The 17,144-nt window shown below is 48.1% G+C and overlaps 2 protein-coding genes across 2 annotated transcripts; both read right to left on the bottom strand.

Annotated features, from left to right (window-relative positions):
• Window positions 1-837: 837 nt before the first annotated feature.
• LOC115381956 (anterior gradient protein 2 homolog) lies at window positions 838-7,339 on the bottom strand. The gene is made up of 6 exons (XM_030083603.1): window positions 7,231-7,339; window positions 6,935-6,998; window positions 6,803-6,855; window positions 6,659-6,735; window positions 6,445-6,508; window positions 838-857 (listed from the first exon to the last, which is right to left on the bottom strand). Exons 1-6 carry the CDS (start codon window positions 7,337-7,339, stop codon window positions 838-840), a joined length of 387 nt encoding a protein of 128 aa, XP_029939463.1.
• A 1,590-nt stretch (window positions 7,340-8,929) lies between these two features.
• Window positions 8,930-17,037, bottom strand: LOC115381955 (anterior gradient protein 2 homolog). The gene is made up of 8 exons (XM_030083601.1): window positions 16,935-17,037; window positions 16,628-16,691; window positions 16,497-16,549; window positions 16,326-16,402; window positions 16,148-16,211; window positions 14,226-14,309; window positions 14,106-14,143; window positions 8,930-8,953 (listed from the first exon to the last, which is right to left on the bottom strand). Exons 1-8 carry the CDS (start codon window positions 17,035-17,037, stop codon window positions 8,930-8,932), a joined length of 507 nt encoding a protein of 168 aa, XP_029939461.1.
• Window positions 17,038-17,144: the final 107 nt, after the last annotated feature.

The following is a 17,144-nucleotide window of genomic DNA, read 5'->3' as shown; positions in this document are numbered from 1 at the left end:
ACCAATGATGCCTCTTGGAATGTGATGTTCACCCAGACCGATGGTGTTGTGGGTGAAGAATCCTGAGTGTAGCTGGTGATGCTAACACTGCAGGCTGCCGCATGAGATGGTTTACCAAGAGAGAGCAGGGTTCTCTGGACCACTGCAAAAGTCACTGAACACATGAAAGTTGTTTCAGACCCAGAATGAAGCAGGACAGAAATGATGACACCTCTACCACTATGGTGGTGTAAATGCGCTTGAGATGGTCTCTGCGCTCAAAACGGCTCAGGAAAGTCAGGATTGGTAAGTCTGAGGGCTGGAGATCGGTGGTCTCGGCCCCCCTCTTTGACTTACAGAACTCCCTTCCCCAACCCACAGGGGGAGCCCTGTGAGCAGCGGGGAGGGAGTCTCGGCCTAGTCAGGCGAGGAGGGGCTGGTGGTCCTGCACCCCCCTCAGGGAGGTCAGGTCCAGGCCCTGTATAGCTGTCTGAGTGCAGGTTTCCACCCACTGCTGCAGCTCTGTTCTCGGGTCGTCCCCTAGGGGGAGCGCTTGGTTCTTTACAGACTCACCTCTCCATGTGTGGTTTGGGTCTGACCCCCCTTTGTGTTGAGGGTTCTGCGGACCCGGTTTCTCACCCATTTGACCTGGTTGTTCACCCTGGTGTCGAGGCGGTGGGTGTGTATTAGACCCCCCGAGGCCAACCGCTTTAGGGGGAGGGACCTCATGACCTTCAGATCGCTGGTTTGTGCTGCCTGTCACCTGGATTCCATGAACTCTGGCGCCACCTACAGGCTTCGTGCCTATATGGCGTTGATGCTGCTCCCACACCAACTGCGCACGTCTGCGGAGTTCTGTCATGGTGTGTCCGGCAGTCCTGGAAAACAGAGCGACATTGAACCTCACACTGCCGTGTGGGTTATTAACAAACATGGACCAGGGTGCATGATCTTCCTCCAGCTCTGGTTCTGTGCGGCTATCTCTCATGCGTCTGTGGTCCTCCCATGGAGGTTCAGACTTCTCATGAGAGATCACGCGGGGACCAACCATCACGGAGGCATGGTACACTTCACTGAGCGCCTGATGGAAGTCAGGGTGTCGGTCTCTGATGGAGGGTGGAAGTGATTCCATGCACACATGGATGCTTCTGGACTTTTTCTTCCAGAAAAGCTTCAGCTTTTCATGAGTGGAAGGGGAGGGAGAGTCCAGGAGGAACCGCTCGACCTCTCGGAGGTAGTCCTCTATACTAACCTCCGAGCTGCTGTGGTCGAAGCGTTCGATGTCTCTCACCAGGGATCCTGACTGGCGGGTGCTCGGACCACACCCCCTGGGAGAGTTGAAGCTGTCAGAGTCTGCTGGGTCTGACTCTGACCGATCTCGGTGCGGATACAACCGAGGATCTCTAGGCCGGTGAAAGTGGAGGCTACTGGGGTGGATGGACTCCACAGTAGCCGGGGGTCCAAAGCTGCTGGCACCGCGGGGGGCCTGCAGTGGAGTGGCGGGAACGCCAAGATGCACGCCGAAGCGGCAGGACCCAGATGGAAGGGGACCGGCTGGAGGTGGGAGCTGAGAGGCCTCAGTGTAAGAAGCAGGGGAGGAAGCATGATGGTGATGTGGAGCAGAATCACTTACCTCATGGTAATATGTGGTCTGCATCCATGCTTTGATACTCGGCTGGCAGACGATGTCAAGCCTCCCTGATCGGGTTGCTTCAAGATGACCCCGGTTGGGGTCGGGCTGTCCATCTGACCGGACAGGTTGAAGTTCATGTCGCAGTTCTGCTCCTCCCTCCTGAGGAGCGCTGAGCTGTGGCTGGACCGGGTCCCCAGTCCTATCAGCGGATGGGAGGTCGGCGACCTCGGCTGATGTTTCTGTTGAACCTGCGGTGTATTTCTCTTCTGGTGGTGGAGGAGGGCTATGTGACTCTGGGAGCTCCACAAGGTGGTTCTGGCCCGGCTGGGCCAGGTCCTGTGGCTCTGTGACATCACAGGTCAGCTGATCGTGTTGACGTTGCAGCTGAGAAAGATGCACTTGGGCTTTCTGAGCTTGGAGCTCGGCTTAATGCTGGCAGAGCAACGTAAGTTCGTCTAAAGTGCTTGTAATGACGCTTGGCTGGGTGCCGTTCGGCTGGGTGAGCTTGTCAGCCAGTCTCCGGATTTCTGCGTCGCACTCTTCAATGCTGAAGTCATTGAAGCGTCTTCTCTCTGGCACGGAGAGGCATGTGAGCACCGCCACTGCTGTGCCATGCAGGGCTGGCTCCAGAGGCATCTGCAACGCCTCTGCTGCTCCTGATGTCTGAATGCTCTGATTATCCATGATAATAGAGGCTTACACTCAATATCAGATGAGCTTGCTTGTGCGACACATGTTAAAGTGCACAGGTGAGCCGTACCTGTGACTTACAAACCTATGAGGTTATGTTAATTGCTCTATTGCAGCCTAACAAGGTTAGTAAGACGAGTCTAACAAAACCTGGTGAGCAATAACTGACTGTTACTTTCCAAGAAGAGTTAAAAATGCATGTGATGCACATTTAACAAGAAAAACCACTCTCTATACCACTTCACAACCACAACTGACTTTGTTCGGCAATGTTGCAACACGTTTTTTGAAAAACCAAATTCTGCCAGAATAAAGTTAACAGCAACGAAAAACAACAAAGGAACAATTCAGGTTTTGGAGTCTTGTGACAAAGTCTGGTTTAAAACAGCCTCACACGGGGCACCAATATGTTGGGGTTTACGATTGGTAATTGGGAATAAATTACTAAAGTATTGATTACTGAGAGTAATTTATTACTTTAAGTAATTTAGTTACTTATTAATTTGGGTAGATTTTGATTTACCAATTAATAATTGCAGGTCATTCACAGTGGATCACCAATAACAATCAATTACGGCGTAATAAACTGTTTAAAGTGAAGCACCAAGTAATTTAACCCAACATCAATTATTATTAATCAGAATAAATGGTTATTTATTCGTTAATAATGTTAAATAATCAGTTATTTGGGAATGGAGTACACCACAGAGTGATTTAACCATTAACTTATTGATTAACAAGGTGCTGTTAATTAATCAATAATGCCACAAATTACTAATTACTGGAAATGGGTAAATTACAGAAAATGAGCTGAGGGAAGTTGTGAATTATGCATTAAATCAACCTGTAGGTTTTTTAATTGATAATTCCGGGGCACCACCTCGTCAGAGGAACATTCATTACAAATTTTCAATCTCAAAGATGGAAAGATAATTTAAGCTGGTAGTTAATCTTTGGATAAACACCGTTAAATTATCAGAGAAGGTGTGAGATCGAGCATAGACTGTCCAACCATGGGCATTTGTCACAAGACCACCAAAAAGAGAAGCATGAATCGTTCAGTTCAGTTAAAGGTCTAATACACGATTTTCTCGAAAAGATGAAGCCCCACATCTGTTACTGACTTTTTGAACAACGCGCATGCGCCAGACCATCCGCCCGGCTCTCCTGCTTCTCCCAGGAAACGCGGAAGTGTACGAGCGCGATCTCCTCTTCTCCGGCGTGCACGGCTCTGTTTACAATATCTGCGATCCGCCTCGCTCATGAATAAAGCTTTTTTTTCCGAAGCAGTTACAGTTTCATTATGTCAGACTCGCCATCGGTAAGTACGAGCTCAGAAGCTCACCGGCTACATAAACACTCTGAATGAGCATGCGCAAAAGGGAGAAGCTGATTGGGCGCAAGCACGTAGAACCGCCTTACGAAAGCAGCTCGTCAGAATGATTGACAAACAGACCCACCAATTATTTAGGTGATCCACCCGGAAATCAAAATGTTGTATTACACCTTTAATGAGCGTTTATTAACAATGTCTATTACTAATTAACACATAATCAACAAAACAAAACATTCAAACTTGCAAGTCGTGTGTGTGTGTGTGTGTGTGTGTGTGTGTGTGTGTGTGAGAGAGCATCCGTAGATGCACAGGAAGGGGCGTTAACCCGTTCGGAGCGTGGGTGTGTGTGGTCCCTCTTCCTGGAGGAAGAGGAGGGGTGTGTGAGCGTGGGTGTGTGTGTGTGTGTGTGTGGAGCGGCCACCCGAAGCGACAGGAGGAGTCGATCCTGAGTCACTCACGAAGTAGGCGTGACTCGGGTCACGCTCGGGTGTTCGTGAATGTCCGGATCGCTGACGAGTCCGCATGTGGGTGTCCGCATGCGCGTAGAGAGGGAGAGAGGAGAGAGAGAGAGGGAGAGAGGGGGAGAGAGCGGGGGAGTCTCTCCGAGTCCCGGGTCTGGGCTCCACGAACGTAGTGAGAGCGGGGCAACGGTCCCTGTCCGGCTACCCCGGGAGGGGTAGTGGGGAGGGGCGGAGTGAGAGAGTGAGAGAGAGCGAGACGAGAGCGAGCGGGCGGGCGTGTGGCGCGCGTGCGTGCTCTCGACTCGAGGTCTACCGCGCTGTTCAAATACTGCTCTCTGGTTAGTAAAGAGGAAAGGCGGAGAAAGATGAGCCTGTCTTCCTATCTCACACGCACAGATGCACGGCTGGCCGGCCTCTTGCGGGTCTGATCTGTGAGGAGGAAGCGCGTGCTCGTGAACGTGCGCACGGGAGCGCACGAGGAGAGAGAGAGACGGAGAAAGATGAAGAAAGGAAACAAAGGAAACAACAGTGCATATATCATGAACGGCTTCAGTCCTGGTTCACAATAAAAACACACAAGCATTGAATCATCACCACTATCTAAGCTGCCTAAAGCCCGCCCAGGTCTCAAACCTTGTGTGATGGGCTCTCCGCTGCTGTGGGTCCTGTGGCTGATGAGGTGTTCGGTGGGGAGATCAAAGCCGTCGCTCTGATCTCGATCGGGTTCTGTTGCGTCCAACAGAACCTCGGGCTCTTGGAGGGATCCACGTGGAGGAAGAGGTCCTGGTTCCTCTGTCCGGGTCCTCAGTTGGGTTTTGGCTGCAGGAGGAGGAGAACGGGGGAGAGCTGAGCCGTAGTGGTGCGGTCCTGCTGGTGTCTTCGGTCTGCTCCAGGGGAGTCCCTGCCGTTCTGCTCCTCTGGGAAAAGGGGCTTCACCGGTGAAGAAAAACTGGTCCCAAAAGTCCCGGCCAGCGGGTCCGTTCGGTACCTGGTATAATCCGTTGGAGGGACGGCTGTGCGTCCTTCCTGGATAAAATTCCTTGAGAGAACTGAAGATGGAGGGCAGGATTTCAACTTTTGAGTGGCGGTCGCTCAGCCAATCAGAAGGCGATCTGAGTCCTCCCTCCTCTGCTCTGTGGAGGAGCCCCACGAGCGCCCTCGTGAGGTTGGCAGTGGTATTGCACCCTTATCTGGCTTTATTGTTCTGTGAGGACAGATAAGCGGCCATTACATGAGGGTTTCTTTGTTCTGAGCACATGGTGGAGGAGATGGGCAGCCATTCCAGGTTCTGGGGGACACGATGGCGGTGGCCTCCTGCTGAGAGGAAGAAGTTTCTCTCTTTGTTCTAGAGAGCTTCAAAGTCTGCTGCGTCTCCACCACGGCGGGGGTCATGTCTCCTTCATGACGGGGGACAGTATTCGCAGACAACATGACTCCGGGTCATGCCTTAACTGGGTCTGTCCATCAGTGCGTCCCCAACACCTGCGCATAAGTTGTTGCTTTTCCCAAGCTCCTGGCTTGACCATTTCTAACACCTTTGAGGGGGATGTAACACTTGCTCTTATGTACTCTTCTCTTCCAGTCGAGGCCTCAGCCTTCATCAGAAGTCCTGTTGTTCTCAACACTCTCAAGATCTGGCTTCAGTTCAGGAAATGAAATCACAATATGATTGGTCCACAAAGCATCTGTTTAGGTTTTCCCAGGTCAGACATTCAGTGCTGTAAACTCCCTGCCCCCATTGGTTCTAGGAAGATTTACTCACATTAGGGTCAGAGGAATCGTTGGCTGATGGCTCCAGACATTGAGGACAAATGTGACTCAGTGTCATCTGAGTTGTTTGTCTTTTGTCCACACCTTCATAATTGTTGGTGAAGTTATTTTAACATCGCGGGAATAATTCTACAGCCCTGTCCAGCACTCCTTTGAATTACAGAGAACTGAACTTGGTTCAAAAAGAAATTCTTGGTTTTACTTCTTCAATCTCCAGATGCCACCTCACTGGTACAGACTCAGGACAGCATGTTTGAGCAGACTTCTTGGAATTTGACATGTCCAGGGTTATTTTTGAAAAGAACAGAGCTTGAAGAGTATAGGTACCAAATGTCAGGCATGCATCACACACCTGAAGGATTGTGGCTCTGGATGCAGTGATCTGCTCCACTGTGGGTTCTGCTCGGTTCTTGGTGAGGACAAAACCATCAGATTCAGGTGTGTTGAAGCAGGGAGAGAGCTGGAACACGCTGCTGAGAGACGCCTGTTCCAGACTGCACCCAGCTGCTGATCTGGTTTAGACAGGTCGGATCCAGTTGCCTCTGTCCCCTGACTCCACAGACACCAGGTCTTACCCACAAAGACGATCCTGGGGACGTACTGTCCATCAGGGGACAGGTGTTGATCTCCGGTTTCCTGCTGCTGGGGAGGAGAGCAAACACACACCCACACACACACACACACACACACACACACACACACACACACACACACACACACACACACACGCCCAATGAAGGCTGCTTCATTGCCGTGTCAGAGCTCCCCCCCACCAGCCCTGCAGCCTACCATCAGATTGAGGACCACAAAGTCCTCGTCCAGGGTTCTCTGGATCTCATCGTCGTTGGCGAAGGCCTGCTTCAGCGCTGCAGGACAGACGGAGCGTTAGGTGAAGTAGAGCGGGGGGGACGGGAGACAGCTGGACCGGCTCACCCTGGCTGTGAGGACAGTCCTCCAGGTGGAACAGGACAATCAGAGGCTTGTTCCTGGAACACAGATCAGACAGTTGTTTCACACCCACCCCGCATGGAAGCGTTCCCCCTTAGAACCAAGGTGTTTCCTCACCTGGACCGAGACAAGGACAGAGCCTCCTCGTACGTCTGAGCCCAGATCAGCTGGTCGCCCCAACCTGCAAGACACAGGAGCAGCTGGGGTTCAAACCAGGACACTACTGAAGCTACTCCTGTACTGTTATGCCTAGGTGCTGTAATAGACATGTATGCTCTTTACAGGCTCTTTAATAACACCGCTGCTCAGCCCATACATTTACATGTGTCCGTCCTCTTAAAGTGTCCCACCAAGTTTTCACCATCATATGGTTTCTACCCCAATGCTCCCATTACAACTCCGTCACCACAAACCTCGAGACAGCGACTGAGGGATCCTCTGGCCAGATTTGGGGACATATTTAGTAAAGGTGGAGGACAGGGCCACCAGGACCAGGACCAGGGACGCGGCTGCTCTGGTCATCTTTCAGCTTCCTGGAACAAGAACAGACCTGAGGGAACATCTGGACCAGCAGGGTCAGAGTTCTGGAAACAACAGCATGGTGAAGACGCTGGAGACACAGCAGAACACTGAGACTGAAACCCTGAATCCAGGTGGTCCACACTGAGGACCCAGCGGTGTCAGAACATCCACATTCAGCTGCAGTCAAAGTTCTTGGTTTCATATTGTGTAATAAAAGACCTCGGAGAACCTCAGACAACCAACTCCTGCCACTGACTCCTGCAGATTTTTACAGAAACTTCATTCTTGGTGCTTTCATGCAGTTTGTCTGATAATGAAATAATGAAAACTGAGGCCACAGATTCCTAAAAATGAGCCCTTCCAGAAGCGCAACAGCAGCACGAGGTCTTCTCTGCTTACCTGCTGCTCAGACGTGGAGGACAGGAGAGAACGGGAGAGGACGGGAGTCCTGCTGCGTCTCCTGCTGCTCCGCCTCTGCTTTAAAGCTCCTGGCAGGTGGAGCGCCCCTCCCTCTCCTCCTCCAACCCCTCCATAGTGCTGACTCACCCAGATGTCTTGCATCGGGAGAACAGGTTCCTGTCCTGATGCAGACATCCTGCCTGTCCGGTCAGGACTAGGCATGCTGGGTATGTGATGGACGCCCGGGGACAGTGGACGGGGGTCACATGCCTGGCAGCCCTGTCCGTGGAGGACAGAGGAAGTGTTTACAATGGCTGGCCTGCGGCTGATTGGCTTGTGCTGCGGCCTGATACTCTGGAGGATTAAGAAGACCGCCACCACAAAAGACGTCCAGGGGAGGACGGTCTCAGGCATAATTCATTCATTTCAGAAATATCACTGTTGTCTGAAAGTGTCTGTATTGTAGAGGGCACAACTTAAGCTAAAGTAGAGGACAGATTTTATCATACGTGGCCTACAGAAGGAAAACTTCAAAGGAACAACAAGAGAAACTCGACAAACAAATATCACAGATTGACACCTGAAATGCTCAGAACCCATCCCCAGATTTGGAAAAACAGCTTTTGACCCCAGTTTTTCATGATTTGGCCCTCCCCTCACTTACTTTAGAGCAGATTGCTTCTTTGGACAAACCAATAACACAAAGAGAAGTCTGCTATGCCATCAAACTGTTAAAAACTGAAACTTTACTAACGAATACCTTTAGTGAACAATTATCTCCGATCTTGACCAAACTGTATGCCGAATCCTATACATCTGGCCGGCTTCCTCCCACTCTCAGCCAAGCATGCATCACGTTTCTTTTTAAAAAAAAGGGAAGGACCCATTAGACTGTGCCTCATACCGGCCGATCTCGTGACTGAATTCGGACTATAAAATTCTGATGAAGATTCTCTCTCTCTGTCTTGAAGAGATTCTACTCTGTATGTAAAACAGAGACCACTCTTTTTCAACATCCTTCCCGGTCCACCTCAGAATGCATTCACTGTATGGATGCAGAGAAAGCATTCGACGAGTCAAATGGACATTCCTTTTTCAAACCCTGGTCAAATTTGGGTTTGGGGCGTCTTTCATTGCCTGGATCCGGTTGCTGTATTCTTGCCCTTCCGCTGTAGTCCTGACCAACAATCTCTACTCTGCACCGTTTGATTTGGCCTGTGGGACGAGACAAGGCAGTCCCCTCAGTCCACTGCTATCCGTCTTAGCTATCGAGCCACTTGTGATAGCCATAAGATCCGATCGTGCTATCACAGGTTTTCTCAGGGGCAATATAGAACACAAGTTGTCTTTGCATGCCGACGACCTTCTCTTATATGTGCCAAAAGCTGAGTCTACTATTCCTCATATAATTACATCATTAAATATTATCCTGGTTTATCTGGAGTGGTAAAAATCCTCGTCTGCGCAGGGATTTTTTGCAAAAACACTAAACAAAATGGCTGCTTGGCTCTGGCAGACTTTTGAAAGTAGCTACAAATTTGCACTGCATGATGTTCTGGAAGAACTGTACCTCTGTGGGGAAATGTCGCTTATGGGTTAGCATGGAAAGACTTTCTAGTAAACCGGTAAACCGTTCTGCCCTTTTGGCTGCACCCATGCCACTAAATGTGTCTACTGTCCCAGGTGACACTATAAATGACTGCAAGGTGGGCTTTTTGGACCAATACCAGACAACCACCTATTCCAACCATCTGTGCAAGACAATGCATTTACCACTTTGTTTGTTTCTTTTCTTTTCTTTCGTTTTCTTTTTTAATGTTTTTTTTTATTAATGGAAATTCAGTAAATATATTTAAGCACCAACTTAATCTAAGGTTAACCTAAGTTTGATTTTTTTCTCGCAGTATAACATCCAGAAAGCTTCCAGACTTGCTCACCGTGGAGAGTCAGTTGTTCATACTAAAAAAATACGATTTGTCTTTCAATGTCTGAATGACCTTTAGTTCAATACATACTAGGCATAGCTCACAGGGCCAAGATATCTCTTGTTTTTCTTTTCTATTTCATGATTCACCAGTTAGTCGTGTATGTGGAAATGTAAAGACTGTGAAAACTCATTTTCAAGAAGATCTAAACTTCTGAAACACTGCAAATTCTATGATCTGCATGATTCACACTTTAAGTGCCACATTTGTGACAGCTAAACTGTGAATCTGCTGTTAATCAGTCACTCAATCTGCAATCCCCTCGGCACATTCTTTGCCTTTCATGTCAAACTAATTTAATTAATGACATGAATAATTCAAACCACAAGTATCAAGTTTACAGTCATAGCCAACTTATTTTAGCTTCATACAGTTTCCAGTCCAAATCAGCCTTTTTTTGATTTATGAGTAATAAACTGAGTATGACTGTAAAGCTGAGGCTTGTGAACTCAAAAAGCATGTACCCCGCTGATGAAAAGCCCATTCACAGATATCCAGGTACTCTGGTGCCCTCAAGTGGACAGTTAGAGCATGATCCTAGACAGTTCATGACAAACCAACCGCAAAATAATGCTGTTTGAGGACATTACTGCTTGTACTAATTTTAATCTGCTGCTACGACAACGGTTAAAGATATTCTACTTTTTTCTACTGCATTTCACCATAGCACTTACCACTACTGCTACTACTACTGCTGTAAAAATACACTGCAGGCAGATTTGCAAAGGAAGGATGGACCATGATCTTTGGGCTCATATGCACGCTCAAAAACTATCCAAAGAAATTGGAATGAACCTTTGAGTTTGTGCAAAAAGTCTTGATGGATCTTGATGGGAAAAAGGTGAGCCGGAAAAGTTTATATTTACTAATTTAGGGTTATTCAATATAATGACTTTGCTATACCCCTTTTACACCTACACTTATACCAGGGTGGCAACTTTGCCATGGTAGGACTTTCTCTCTGCTCCAAATTTTTATGTGCATTTTCATTTGTGTTTGAACACAAGATTTTGAATACCTGGGCATCAAAAAAAAAAAAAAAAGGAAAAGCTCTCCTCTGGTGTTGCGGTGCCAATGGTGAGAGGTAGATGGGGACCAGGTGTGCGTTTGGGGGTGAATATAAGTGGGTAACTCTTTCTCCAGACCAAAATCATTTATTTAAACGTATAAGACCGGGAGAAATAACAAATGTAACTGGTAAAATAACATGCTAATGTTATTTCCTCCTCCATAAATCTGGATGGGACTTTTCTCTCCCTCCTGGATCTTCTCAGCATTTCACTATTTACAAAACTCGTTCACTAGCAAATCTATTTGAATGAGGAAAAAAAAGAGTGAAAAAAATGAAAAAAGTAGTGTATCATAAAAAAAAAAGTGTATCATATACACAGAAATACACAGCCTTCTTCTCTTTCAGAATCAGAATCAGGACTTGCAGGTCCTGCCAGACTCAGTGCCATTGAGCAGGGCAGGATGGCTGAATGTCGCTGGGTCTGGTTTGTGTGTTTGCATTGTTTTCTTTTTGCGTTGTGTGTTTGCTTGAAAGAAAATACGATCTGGGGAAGAAGAAAAATGTATTGTACAAGTTGTCAATTACAACTGACTTTCCTATAAATATGTTTTGGAAAAAAGAAAACAGTCTCATTACTGGTGATAAAAGCAAGACTGACCACAACATAACTCTTTAAGTAGCATCATGAAGTCTGCAGATCACAAGATGACTCATTCAGCACCTTCATGAAGTCTACAGACTACAAGATGACTCTTTCAGCAGCTTCATGAAGTCTACAGACTACAAGATGACTCTTTCAGCAGCTTCATGAAGTCTGCAGACGACAAGACGACTCTTTCAGTGGCTTCATGAAGTCTACAGACCACCAGACGACTCATTCAGCAGCTGAATGAAGTCTACAGACCACAAGACGACTCTTTCACCAGCTTCATGAAGTCTACAGACTACAAGACGACTCTTTCAGCGGCTTCATGAAGTCTCCAGACTGCAAGACGACTCTTTCAGCGGCTTCATGAAGTCTCCAGACTACAAGACGACTCTTTCAGCGGCTTCATGAAGTCTCCAGACCACAAGACGACTCTTTCAGCGGCTTCATGAAGTCTACAGACCACAAGACGACTCTTTCAGCAGCTTCATGAAGTCTAAAGACCACAAGACAACTCTTTCAGCGGCTTCATGAAGTCTACAGACTACAAGACGACTCTTTCAGCGGCTTCATGAAGTCTACAGACTACAAGACGACTCTTTCAGCGGCTTCATGAAGTCTACAGACCACAAGAGGACTCTTTCAGCAGCTTCATGACGTCTACAGACCACAAGACGACTCTTTCAGCGGCTTCATGAAGTCTACAGACTACAAGACGACTCTTTCAGCGGCTTCATGAAGTCTCCAGACTGCAAGACGACTCTTTCAGCGGCTTCATGAAGTCTACAGACCACAAGATGACTCTTTCAGCAGCTTCATGAAGTCTACAGACCGCAAGACGACTCTTTCAGCGGCTTCATGAAGTCTAAAGACCACAAGGCAACTCTTTCAGCGGCTTCATGAAGTCTACAGAACACAAGACGACTCTTTCAGCAGCTTCATGACGTCTACAGACTAGAAGACGACTCTTTCAGCGGCTTCATGAAGTCTACAGACCACAAGATGACTCTTTCAGCGGCTTCATGAAGTCTACAGACCACAAGACGACTCTTTCAGCAGCTTCATGAAGTCTACAGACTAGAAGACGACTCATTCAGCAGCTTCATGAAGTCTATAGACTACAACACGTTTCTTTCAACAGCTTCATGAAGTCACAGACCACAAGACGACTCTTTCAACAGCTTGATGAAGCCTACAGACTACAAGACGACTCTTTCAACAGCTTCTTGAAGTCTACAGGGCCCATCACTCTTTCAACAGCTTCAGTAATACGACTCCTCAACTTTAAAGCGAGGGTTGGCGATTTGAATGAGATACATTTTTTTAAATACTGGTTAAAATAATCTTTATGACCCGATGGGAAGCAATTCATAGCGTGTTCTTAAAGTAGTTTGGAAAATATCCGCTGAATGCAACAGGAGTAAAACGGGAAAAACAGCAACCAATAGTCTTGCCGGGACACCTTTTTTTAAACCAATCAAATCCCTTCGCTGTTCGACCTGCCCCCTGCGCATACATGTCAATGGCATGCACTGACCCTGGTTCAGTGCGCCCGTAGAAGGACAGAGCGTCGTTGCAGAATGGTGGAGAAGAATGTTTGGGGGTTTACTTACCGTTGAGTGCGCCATAACTTGGCGTAGTGCAAATAAAGAAAAACGAAGAAACGAAGTGCTGGGGACAGGTTAGGCCAGGAACGCACTGGACGCGGAAGTGCCGCAAACATCTCCGCTCCCAACGGGAGCTCCTCCAATGGGGTGGGAGCTGGGCGGAGCTAGCTAGGGGGAGCCTTGGGGAGATGCTACATGCTAACGCTAGTTTTCCAAGATCGCCAACCCCAGCTTTAAGATTAAGAAAACCACCTAAAGTGAAGATGGTGTCCAAAATGACCACCACATGTGGTTTCCTGCCATAATCCTCCCACACTGATTGGTCATATAATAGCTCCAGATGACCAGTTTTCTTCATCTTGTTATCATGAATCTTGGACTAATCAGCTGAGCTGAAAGTGAAGTATGGCCCGCCATATTCTGATGGACGTCAACTGTCGAACTTTAGGGCGCTGAACTCAGGTCTTGGTTTTCATGCAAAAGTGGTTGTTCGGGATGGAATCCAAGATGGCCACCAAATGACCTTTTTCTTCGATTTTGGTCTTTCGACTAAGTTTCTACTCACTGTTTTCAGTCCTTTTTTTAATTAGTGTTTTTGTGTTGGTCTGTTTTTTTTTTTTTTTTACTTTTTTTTTTACTGTGGCGTAGTGATATTTACACAGCACTCCACAACAACTGGAGAAAGCAACAGAACGAGGATCATTGATGTGAGCCATGGTGTGCAATTTTTATTTTATATCAACAGTAGGTTGTGATATTTGTAATATATGACACATAAGGTTTTTGCTAAGTTGACCCTATATTTCATTGTGCTGGGTGCAAATCACTTAAAGGGCCAAAAACACCAGCTGTTGGTTGAACACATCAGTTTTTATTCCAAAGGATGAGCAGTAAAGATACCAGGGTGGAAATCAGGGTGGAGTTGAGGAGGGACACGTCAGGAGACAGAGGAACCCTTCAAGTGAAAGTCTTTTCACATGTAAACTGGTGACAGCAAACTGAAGGTGGCGGTGGGTGGAGGGCGCCTCCTCCTGCTCACAGCTCATTCTTCAGCAGCAGTGGACTCGGGGAGGGAGTGGGTGGAGGTGGGTGTGGTTCTGCGGCTGAAAGCTGAGACTTTAAGGAGCTTCATGGCCTTCTTCATGTTTTCCAGCACTGAGGTAGAGGAGGAGGCTCTCAGTGTGTGTGTGTGTGTGTGTGTGTGTGTGTGTGTGTGTGTGTTAGCTGGAGCACTTACAGACATTCATATCTTCTGCTTCATAGCCGTATAGGCGGTTGGAGTAGCGTCCAATGATGTCGTCTCTCACCGTCATGGAGGGGTCTGTTGGGAAGTGGACGTAGTAAATGACGTAGCAGTGCAGGAGCAGGTGACGTAGAGTTTCTAGAACAGGGTTCTCCAAGAGGATCGATCTTGCTGTAACTCGTCTCTGCAGGCTTGTGACGGCTGCTGCCTTTTTGTGTCAGGGTTTGATCGTGTTTGTCTGGCTCAGGTGTCCAGTCGTGGCATTTTTGCTTCCTTTCTCCAGCCCTTCATCCATGACCTCACCTATCCAGCCAGCAGTCATCCTGGACACCTGTCTCCAATCATCCCATCATCCAATCATCCAACCATCCTCCAGTCCTGCCCCTATATATTGCTTTGCACCCTGTGTTGTGTTGGTGTGTGAGTGTGAGGGAGAGATTGCTTGTTGTTTTGGGGAGCATTTTGACGCCTTGTCTGAAGTTTTGAGACTTCTTGTTTGTTCCCTCCTCAGCCAGACTGCTGTTTGAGGGCCTGTTTTTGTTAAACCTACCTGTCCCCACCTAGTGTGTTTTGTAGTGTCCCCCGTTTTCTGTATTGTCTTTTTCCTTGGAGAAGGGCTCCAGGTAAGACACCCCGGGGTCTACATTCTGCACGTAGGTAACTTTCCGTATATACACGTTAGGTAAACGTGGGCGGCTGCCGCGACCCTTTGTAGCAGACAGGTAAGGTGAGGCTTAGTTTGGGTTAGTCACTGGTTTAAGGTAGTTTAAGGTAGAGGGGTCACAGGGTCGAGGTTTAGGGGAAGATTAGGGTTTGTGTGTGTTTAGTGGCACCACCCACAGGGCCCTTCTCCTAACGTCCTCCTACCCTTTGTTCGCTCTCCTCCATTTTTGCTTTTTGCTAGTTTTTTGTTTAACCCCTGCGGGTTGTGTTTTCATTTCTGTGATAACTTGTAAAATTGTTTGTCACACTGTTTCTATTTGATTTATCTTTGGTTACATAAAGGAAAAGGTCACCTGAGTTCTTTTGTGTTGTACCTTGTTTTGCCTGCACACCGCCGTAAGCCTAATTTCCATCAGCCCAGTAAGCCTGCGCATAAGTTGTTGCTTTTCCCCAGCTCCTCGCTTGACCATTTTTAACACCTTTAAGGGGGAGGGAACACTGCTCGTACATACTCTTCTCTTCCAGTCGAGGCCTCAGCCTTCATCAGAAGTCCTGTTGTTCTCAACACTCTCAGGATCTGGCTTCAGTTCAGGGAATGAAATCACAATATGATTGGTCCACAAAGCATCTGTTTAGGTTCTTCCAGGTCAGACATTCAGTGCTGTTCCTCCCTGCCCCCATCGGTTCTAGGAAGATTTACTCACATTAGGGTTAGAGGAACTGTTGACTGAAGGCTCCAGAGATTGAGGACAAACGTGACTCACAGTGTCATCTGAGTTATGTGTTTGTCTTTTGTCCACACCTTCTTAATTATTGGTGAAGTTATTTTAACATCGTGGGAATAATCCTACAGTCCTGTCCGCCACTCCTTTGATTTCCACAGAACTGAACTTGGTTCCAAAAGAAATTCTTGGTTTTGCTTCTTGAATCTCCAAACGCCGCCTCACTGGTACAGACTCAGGACAGCATGTTTGAGCAGACTTCTTGGAATTTGACATGTCCAGGGTTATTTTTGAAAAGAACAGAGCTTGAAGAGTATAGTGGCTCTAGATGCAGGGATCTGCTCCACTGTGGGTTCTGCTCGGTTCTTAGTGAGGACAGAACCACCAGATTCAGGTGTGTTGAAGCAGGGAGAGAGCTGGAACATGCTACTGAGAGACCCCTGTTCCAGACTGCACCAAGCTGCTGATCTGGTTTAAACAGGTCGGATCCAGTCGGCTCAGCACCCTGACTCCACAGACACCAGGTCTTACCCACAAAGACGATCCTGGGAACATACTTTCCATCAGGGGAGAAGTTTTGATCTGCGATTTCCTGCTGCGGGGAAGGAGAGCAAACACACACACACACACACACACACACACACACACACGTAATTCAGGATATTTCATTGCAGTGTCAGAGCCCTCCCCCACCAGCCCTGCAGCCTACAGTCACATTGAGGACCACGAAGTCCTCGTCCAGGATCCTCTGGATCTCATCGTCGTGAGCCAAGGCCCGCTTGAGTGCTGCAGGACAGACGGAGCGTTAGGGTCAAGCAGAGCAGTGGGGGAGCAGCAGGACGTGCTGGGGCTGGTGGGGGGTACAGCTGGGCCGGCTCACCCTGGCTGTGAGGACAGTCCTCCAGGAGGAACAGGACCATCAGAGGCTTGTTCCTGGAACACAGACCAGACAGTTGTTTCACACCCACCCCTCATGGAACCGTTCCCCTTAGAACCAAGGTGTTTCCTCACGTGGACTGAGACAAGGACAGAGCCTCCTCGTACGTCTGAGCCCAGTTCAGCTGGTCGCCCCAACCTGCAAGACACAGGAGCAGCTGGGGTTCACACCAGGACACTACTGAAGCTACTCCTGTACTGTTATGTCTAGGTGCTGTAATAGACATACCGGAGACATGTATGCTCTTTACAGGCTCTTTAATAACACCGCTGCTCTGCCCATACATTTACATGTGTCCGTCCTCTTAAAGTGTCCCACCAAGTTTTCACCATCATATGGTTCCTACCCCAATGCTCCCATTACAACTCCGTCACCACAAACCTCGAGACAGCGACTGAGGGATCCTCTGGCCAGATTTGGGGACATATTTAGCAAAGGTGGAGGACAGGGCCACCAGGACCAGGGACGCGGCTGCTCTGGTCATCTTTCAGCTTCCTGGAACAAGAACAGACCTGAGGGAACATCTGGACCAGCAAGGGTCAGACTTCTGGAAACAACAGCATGGTGAAGACGCTGGAGACACAGCAGAAC

Source organism: Salarias fasciatus, chromosome 23 (genome assembly GCF_902148845.1).
Source record: "Salarias fasciatus chromosome 23, fSalaFa1.1, whole genome shotgun sequence".
NCBI lineage: Eukaryota > Metazoa > Chordata > Actinopteri > Blenniiformes > Blenniidae > Salarias > Salarias fasciatus.
This window is presented reverse-complemented; position numbering and strand designations above follow the sequence as displayed.

Bases quoted from the DNA above. Each gene is read 5' to 3' on its own strand.
- LOC115381956 (XM_030083603.1), bottom strand. From the start codon at position 7,339: ATGACCAGAGCAGCCGCGTCCCTGGTCCTGGTCCTGGTGGCCCTGTCC. The intron at 6,999-7,230 runs GTTTGTGGTGAC...TGTGTCTTGCAG, and splicing joins CCCTCAGTCGCTGTCTCGAG to GTTGGGGCGACCAGCTGATC. The intron at 858-6,444 runs GTAAGACCTGGT...TCTGTTTTCCAG, and splicing joins CCCCAGGATCGTCTTTGTGG to GACTGCCGGACACACCATGA.
- LOC115381955 (XM_030083601.1), bottom strand. From the start codon at position 17,037: ATGACCAGAGCAGCCGCGTCCCTGGTCCTGGTGGCCCTGTCCTCCACC. The intron at 16,403-16,496 runs GTGAGCCGGCCC...TCTGTCCTGCAG, and splicing joins GGACTGTCCTCACAGCCAGG to CACTCAAGCGGGCCTTGGCT. The intron at 14,144-14,225 runs GTAAGTGCTCCA...CCTCTACCTCAG, and splicing joins AGCAGAAGATATGAATGTCT to TGCTGGAAAACATGAAGAAG.